Source organism: Lipotes vexillifer, unplaced genomic scaffold (genome assembly GCF_000442215.2).
Source record: "Lipotes vexillifer unplaced genomic scaffold, Lipotes_vexillifer_v1.1 scaffold250, whole genome shotgun sequence".
Classification (NCBI taxonomy): Eukaryota; Metazoa; Chordata; class Mammalia; order Artiodactyla; family Lipotidae; genus Lipotes; species Lipotes vexillifer.
This window is the reverse complement of record NW_006785198.1, coordinates 967,015-974,875: the sequence shown is the minus strand read 5'-3', so window position 1 is coordinate 974,875 and position 7,861 is coordinate 967,015. Positions and strand designations below refer to the sequence as shown.

At 42.6% G+C, this 7,861-nt stretch overlaps 1 protein-coding gene across 1 annotated transcript in view; it reads left to right on the top strand.

The window, feature by feature from the left end:
• Window positions 1-772: 772 nt before the first annotated feature.
• The window catches only part of SYDE2 (synapse defective Rho GTPase homolog 2), a 36,754-nt gene continuing 29,665 nt past the window's right edge, over window positions 773-7,861 (top strand). Inside the window, 3 exon segments of the mRNA XM_007457232.1 lie at window positions 773-834; window positions 836-1,116; window positions 1,357-1,695. Coding sequence (XP_007457294.1) covers window positions 773-834; window positions 836-1,116; window positions 1,357-1,695 — 682 coding nt within the window.

Below are 7,861 nucleotides of genomic sequence, written 5' to 3'. Positions count from 1 at the left end.
CCGGGGCATGCGCTCTGCGGCGCCGCCGCCCTCCCCCACCCGTCCCGGGGCAGAGTTATGCCAAGAATGTGAGGAGCCCGCGAGGGCCAGTGTCGGTCATGGGGAGCCGCCGTCGCCGCCGCCGCGAGCGCGGCTTCCTCCCGAGCGGGGCTCCGAGCTCTCCCCGCACCAGGGGCTAGCCTGGCTGCTGAGGCGGAGGGGGATGACGGACCCTTTGAGGAGGACGCTGTCCAGGCTCCGGGGCAGGCGGGGTCCTCGTGCCGCCGGGGGGCCCGGGCGCCGGGCGGCCGCAGCAGCCACCGTGGCGGCCTCTTCGGCTGCCGAGGGAGATGCCGGGGGTGCTCCAGGCGGGCCCCTACGGGAGCGCGCCGGCGGAGCCCGGCCGAGGCTGGAGCGACCGCCGCCGTCGCCTCAGGCGTGGGGTCCTGAGGCGCGGGTCCCGGGAGGGCGGCCGGAGAGGTCGGGGGCGCTCTGGCCTCGGCCGCGCGGCGGGAAGGAGGCCGCACCCTCGGGCTGCGGGCTCACTCGCGCCTCTCTGCACGCTCCGCCAGGCTCCGAGGGCAGCGTAGAGGACGAGGAGGACGACGCCGACTACTACGAGAACCTGCCCGGCGGCTCCCAGCCCGCGCCGGAGCCTGAGGGGGCGGAGGCGGAGCGGTGGCCCCCGCCTCCCCCGGCTGCTGGCTCCTCCCCAGGGGCGGAGGGCGGCCGTCTGGAGACAGGCAGGCTACAGATCCAGTTGCGAGAGGCCTATTATCTGCTGATCCAGGCCATGCACGACCTGCCCCCTGACTCGGGCAGGCGGCAGGGCGACCGGGGCCGGGCGGATCGCGGCTCCGCCTTCCCCCTGCGGCGCGGCGGCCCGCCGAGCCTGCCCCCGAGACTGCGAGCGGGGAGGCGGCGACTGCCCTTGGCAGCAGGTGTCCCCGCCCCGGTCGCCTCCGAGGGAGTCGGGGGGAGGCCGCCTGCGGACTCCTCGGATGCGGCTGTCCTGCAGCAGAAGCCTCGACAGCCTCCGCGTGGGTGCCAAGCCGCCTCCCTTACAGCGGTGGCGGAGCGACAGCTGGATCAGGTGCGGCGCGCGCGGGGAACCGGACGAGCCCCCGCCACGTGGAGGCGGGATGGACGGCTGGAGCGGAGGCAGCTCCCGGGCCGCGGCGCCCTCCGGCCTCCGGCCTCCCAGCTCCGAGGACCCCCGCCGCTCCTCGGGAAGCCGCGGCAAAGAAGACGGCCAGGAGGGGCTCCCCTTCCTCAAACCGCCCGCGGTGACAGTCAAGAAGCTGCAGAAGTGGATGTACAAAGGACGCCTGCTGTCCCTGGGAATGAAGGGTCGCGACGAGCCCCCGCCGCGTGGAGGCGGGATGGACGGCTGGAGCGGAGGCAGCTCCCGGGCCGCGGCGCCCTCCGGCCTCCGGCCTCCCAGCTCCGAGGACCCCCGCCGCTCCTCGGGAAGCCGCGGCAAAGAAGACGGCCAGGAGGGGCTCCCCTTCCTCAAACCGCCCGCGGTGACAGTCAAGAAGCTGCAGAAGTGGATGTACAAAGGACGCCTGCTGTCCCTGGGAATGAAGGGTCGCGCTCGTAGGACACCCCCCGAAGTCACCCGAGCGCAGGCAACGTCTCCAAATCTGGGCACTTTGAAAATGCGGGAAAGCCAAGTCGTCTCGGTGCCGCCAGACCAAAGAATTACGCTGACAGGTAGGATACCTTGCAATCAAAGTGTGTTTACCGACTGGGCTTCTGTCTTAAGAGCGAAGAAGAAGGTATGGTTTTGCAGACAGGTACGTGCCGGTGCCAAAGTGAGGGTCACGTCAGTGGCAGCCTAATGCCATTTCCAGGTTACCTAGTATAATGCCTTATCTCGGGTTTGTTTGTTTATTTGTTTTTTTTTTTTAAGACAGTGGCATGAGGAACTTGGGGTTTTTGTTTTTTCTTCTCTAAGAACCAGTGTACCTAGTTCTAAGCGCAACGGTGAGTAAAGGTTAAGTTCACCACACTTTGCTTTTCAGTCGGCTTAAGAGTTGGGCGGCGCTGCCTTGACTTTTATTCTTTGTAGCTCTGGGCTAATCTGTAGACTTTTGTGGAGTTTGTGAATTTGAATTTGATCCAAATTAGACTTTATGGGCTTCATAAACTGTCATTTTACTCATTACACCTCCCGGTCAGAAGCGTTTGTGTACACAGATACACACAACCAAAACCCAAAACCAAACCAAACCGAAAAAACTATCATAGTAATATTTCTTTTTAGTCAGGTAGGATTTCACGTTTCTTCTCTTCACCTTTCCCTCCCCTCCCCCTCCCCCCTAAAAACATAACAATGTAGGTATATCTTATTATTGTGGAAAATGAAGAGCACTTGCATTTTAATCAGAAGAAAAGTATGTCTTATGTACTTTTTAAGAAAGTGTAGGCATTTAAAGGAATTTGTAAAAAGTATATTTGTCCTAATAATAGGATTTTACTCCCTATTATGTATGTGTGTCATTTTTAGTTTTCTCTGAAGGTTTAAGTTATCCATTCTAGAAATCTCTTACGTTGTAAATAGTAAAAGAATTCTCTTGTGAAAGAAGTACCTTTAAACTGAGCCAAAAACAACATGATCTTTCGGACTACACTTTTAAAGACTTTTAGTGAACATAATGACTTACATATCAGTAATACTTTAAAAAATATTAAATGCTGAAATGTAAAAGTATTCACAGTACTTGGCAGTTTCTCTGTTAAGAATTACAAATCCTACAGGACTAGGTTTGTACACATTAACTTTTTTAACCAATAAACACAAAACGGGGAGAAACAAAGTTCACAAAACTTTTTATAACACAATGAGGACAAATCAAATAATTCACTTCAAGTGTATACAAAATGAGAAGTTTGTTTGAATCTATAACTCTCTAACCCACACCTGTCAATTTCCCTCAAATTTATTCCATTCCACCTGAATAAAAAGATAGTAGAATGTAAATTTTTGTGAAGAGAGGTGTACTTTATGCTGTTTATATTAAAATATGCATTTCCAGTAGTAAAGTATTTGTAATCATTTATTAAGTTTTAGTGCTATTATATCTTTACCTCCACTGATTTTGGTTCAGTTAACTCTTTTTAAGACAGTTAATTTTTAGCCATAACAAAAATCTGTATAAAACTTCAGTAAAATATGTATTACCCTTTTGTTGCAAAGGTTAGACATTACTATCTGATGGCTTTTAACACCCTCAGTTGTTGTGTAAACATTGAAGTGTTTTAAAAGTAAGAATAACTGTAGTAACTTAGGAATGAATTCATTGATTTTTTCATTGAGAAACTAATTAAATGAAACCAATTTTAAAAGAAACTAAATGACACATTAGAATTATTATGTGATGGTATTTTAGATATTTTACAAGAAATCTAAACAAAAGCTTAGATAATCTCTGGTTTTAAAAACTTTCTCAGATGTTATTTCCTTTCAAATCATCAGTTCATCTTTTAGGAAAGATAAAAATAATTTGTGCAATGTTTATATATCTAGTATAGATTTGAAGAGTTAATTTTTTTAAAAACTGTTTTTTATGAAGGTTAGTTGAACTTATTAAAAACCATTCTGAATACTTTGTGGGGTTTTCATATAATCTTTATTACTTCCCTCCCCTCCCCCCTCCATGGAGGCATGACAGCTGTTATTGCACAACAACAGCAAAAGCAAAGAAGGGGTTAAGTAGTTTGCCCAAGGTCACTTAAACTAGTATTTGGTTTATGTATACTAGTATATAGATTCAAACTATTATGTGGATTCAAACTCAGGTCTTTATGACTCCAAAACCCCTATTTATATAAGGTCAAAGAGACTCTAAATTTCTTTAGAGGTTTGATCCAATTAATTCTATTAAATTGCTTGGACTGAGGAGATGGATGGAATTTCAACAAGGTTTAGAGGGGCAAGTAACTTCCTTAAAGTTGCAAAGAAGATGGGGGAATCCTATAATAGGTTTAAAGTCTTTCTTTTAGTCAATTGCTTTATCCATCTTAAACCTTCACCTTTAAATGTTTAGTTCAAATTGGTTACTTGGATTCTACTTTTAATCATGTTTTCTAAAAAGTTAACTGGGTAATCTCTATGAAGCAGTATATTCTTGGTTGTATAAAGTTGTTAATAGCTCAGAAGGGGACTTCCCTGGTGGCGCAGTGGTTAAGAATCTGCCTGCCAGTGCTGGGGACACAGATTCCAGCCCTGGTCCAGGAAGATCTCACATGCTGCGGAGCAACTAAGCCCATGCGCCACAACTACTGAGCCTACGCTCTAGAGCCTGCGAGCCACAACTACTGAGCCTGCCTGCCACAATTACTGAAGCCCACACACCTAGAGCCTGTGCTCCGCAACAAGAGAAGCCACCGCAGTGAGAAGCCCGCGCACCACAACGAAGACCCAATGCAGCCAAAAATAAATATAAATAAATAAATAAATGTATTAAAAGAAACAGCTTAGAAGGTTTATATCACATTTTTCTGTACAATATTATTTGTGGCAATGTTTTCTTTCAAAATAGTTATAGTTAGAATTTATAACAATAACTATATAAGGAGATAGAAATACCTAATCTACTTAGGTGTTTTGGAAATTTTTGAAGCCATATGACAAATGGAAGCCAAAATGATATTCAGTTTTGATTTCTGGCTCCTACTAAGAACCACTAAAACTTTTGATAGTATAATACTGCCAATGATTTGATGCAGTTGGGAATGTAGTGCTCACAGATTGACCAATTTGTTACTAATTGAGATGATTATTTAAGAAATCTAAAGTCATTACACATAGTAAATATTGTAAAGTTTCTTCAAGCCTTAAGGTTACAAAGGAATTTTAATCTATTTGCTGACTATACTTCATTATAAGTCTTTATAAATAAGTTTTAATTAGCATATAGTACTCAGAAATAAATCGGAAAGCACTGGGTTGAGCTATTTTGGCCTTTTACTGCTTTAAAAATAATTAGCCTACTTTGACTCTACTCTTCTTGCTCCGTGATCTGTGAAAGAAAAAAAATTTGGGCATGTAATATTCTGTTCAAAATCTTTAGACAGTTCTTTAAAAGTAGTATTAAATAGCTGGTGTGATCTTGTGCATTATATCTTAAAGCAAAGTTGACACTGTTAATGCAGATTTCTATCTGTTCCCTTCTCAAGTATTTGTAGCTTCAATTTCTTAACTTTATGAGCTACATTATCTTTATGAATTTTCCAACAAATTCTTTTATGCATTAGCCCTTTCAAGACTAGTAACTATAGGCAAATACTTTTTGACTGTCTTCTAGCTCTAAATTCTTCTGTTAGAAATTCTGCCATCGTGGCCCCAGAAGCAAGTGAGTCCATTTTTTTGTTTTTGTTTTTTGTTTTGGGAAGAGTGCCATAAAACATTGGAGTTGCTGGTGGCAGGAAAACATTGAGAGTTACAAATTCAGCAGAAAATAGTGTTGTGTTGATTTTTGAAAGTCCTACATTTCTAAGTGGTGTTTATGTTTTGAGAATCCTAAGGCTGTTTTCCAGACCTTTGCCACTCAACGTGTGGTTCGCAGTTACAGAGCAGAACTTTTCAAACTTAATGTGTATATGAATTCTCTGAAAGTCTTGTTAAAATGAAGATTTAATATGTATGGGGGTGGGACCTTGAGATTCTGCATTTTAACGAACTCGCAGTGTAGATGCTGCTGTTTGGTACACACTTTGAGTAGTAGGCTCTAGAATTCTTAGTATCTCAATCACCTATCTTGATACATTTTTAAAAGTTTTGCAAAAGCATTCTACTTTATTCTGATACTTGATACTTAAACTAACCCCTATTAGAGCAAAGCACTTGAGCTCTTTCTGCTTCAGTTTTATGTGTATGAATTTATACTTACTACTTATATATGACAAGTTTAAGCAGATCCCTCCATGTTAGTCTCATCTTGCACCAACAAAAGTGAGATTTTGGAATCTGCAAGAGAGAATGCCATATAGTGTAATGGCTAATAGAATAGAGATTCTGGGTTTCTGATCAAATCTACCACTTACCAGCCTTATGACCTTGGACAAGTTACTCAGCTTTGCATAGCCTCAGTCCTCAGGTTGCTGTGATGATGAAAAAAGATAATCCATTTGGTACCATGCCTGGCACTTAGCTGTTATCAAGAGAAAGGCAAGCAGGCTTTGTGAAAATATATTAGGATTCTGGATAGAGAGTGAAATGATCTGAAGTTGAGAAGGACTGCTTTAGGGAGCATTGGGAATTGAACTAGAGGACACCACTTTAGGAGCAAGCACTTATTTATTCTACTCATCTTTTCTTCTGTGCTTCTTTTCTCTTGTTCCTCCTCATTACTTTCAGGGAACTGAAAAGAGTCTCAAAGTTTCCTTCTCTACTTTCCTGTCCCCAAAGCTAGCACACAGCTTTTTTCTTAGGAGTTTTTATTGCTAGTCACAAGGGAGGAAAAATAAAAGATAGAAAAATACCTTTTTTCTTTTCATTTTACCCCTCTCCTCATTTAGATTTATCTGGGAAAGATAAAGACATACATATAAACACACTCATATGTAAACCTAAGGCTTAAGTTTATTCTAGTAATTTCATTTGGGCTGCCAAGCTTGACTCTATAAGCAGGGCTGCTTTTATTTATTTAAGCTCAAATACATTGTTCATAAGAATGCTTTTATTTAGGATTTTTAAAAGAGAAGTAAGCTAAAACAGCAGTTTGTTTTTGCAGTAGAATGTTTTAAATGATGAAAAGATGTTGTGGATACTGTACATTTTCAATAAGGGCTGCAGTACATAATTTCCCAGAAAGTTTGCTGTTGATTTTGATCTGGGGCACTAGTTAAATGTTTAGTAATAGTAACTCATCTAGATTTATTATGAAATACGTAATAGTTAAGAACACAAAATTGGCTTGAGTAGTTCACCACTATGTAAATATTTTTCTGAGTGAAAAACTTTTAATTGCCACTTCCGCATTCTCTTACAGATTTTCAAGGAAAATGACTTTAATTAGAGTCTGATAGTTATACCATAACGTGAATAGTTGCAAGAGAATAAAGACTTTTTTGCCTTGCAACTTTGCACACTTATTTTTATATCTTTTTTACTTGTGTCTTCTTTCAACGTATACATATATAAATGTCAAAATATATATACACACACATATATATAAAATTTGAAGCTAAAGGTAACTTTTACATTTATACTAGTAAGATTTAACATTAATTTTAGCATAAATGGGGAGTGAAGGGAAGATGGTAAATAGCTTTCCATTTCTGTGTAACTTATATTCATATGCATCCATTTAATTAACTGAGATAAAAATGAAATGCTTTAAGTTATATATAAATAATTGCCCAAGTAAAATTTTCTGCCTTGAATAATGTGTCGCTTATATTCAGTTTTAATAACGGAATAAATTTGGCTTTTATCAGAACGTATAATAATGTACCTCTTTATCTCTAAATTTAAGCTTCAGCATTATGTGTTTTTAAATATTCAGCAATAGCAAGCAGACTGTTTCATCTCAAGTTTATGTAGTTTGTAGTTTCATGAAAAATAGTTGTATTGTGTCTCACGATGTAATTATTCCTTTTAATATTACGTATTCATTACATAGCAATAGATGTATCCGTTGGTTTAAATATGGGATACTGGTAGCTTTATTTTTCTCGTTGTAGTTCCTTGGAATACAGTACAAGTAGAAGCATGTTTATTTCATTTACAATGTACATCAAAAAACTCTGAAAGGGGCTTCCCTGATGGCGCAGTGGTTGAGAGTGCGCCTGCCGATGTAGGGGACGCGGGTTCGTGCCCGGGTCTGGGAAGTTCCCACATGCCGCGGAGCGGCTGGGCCCGTGAGCCATGGCC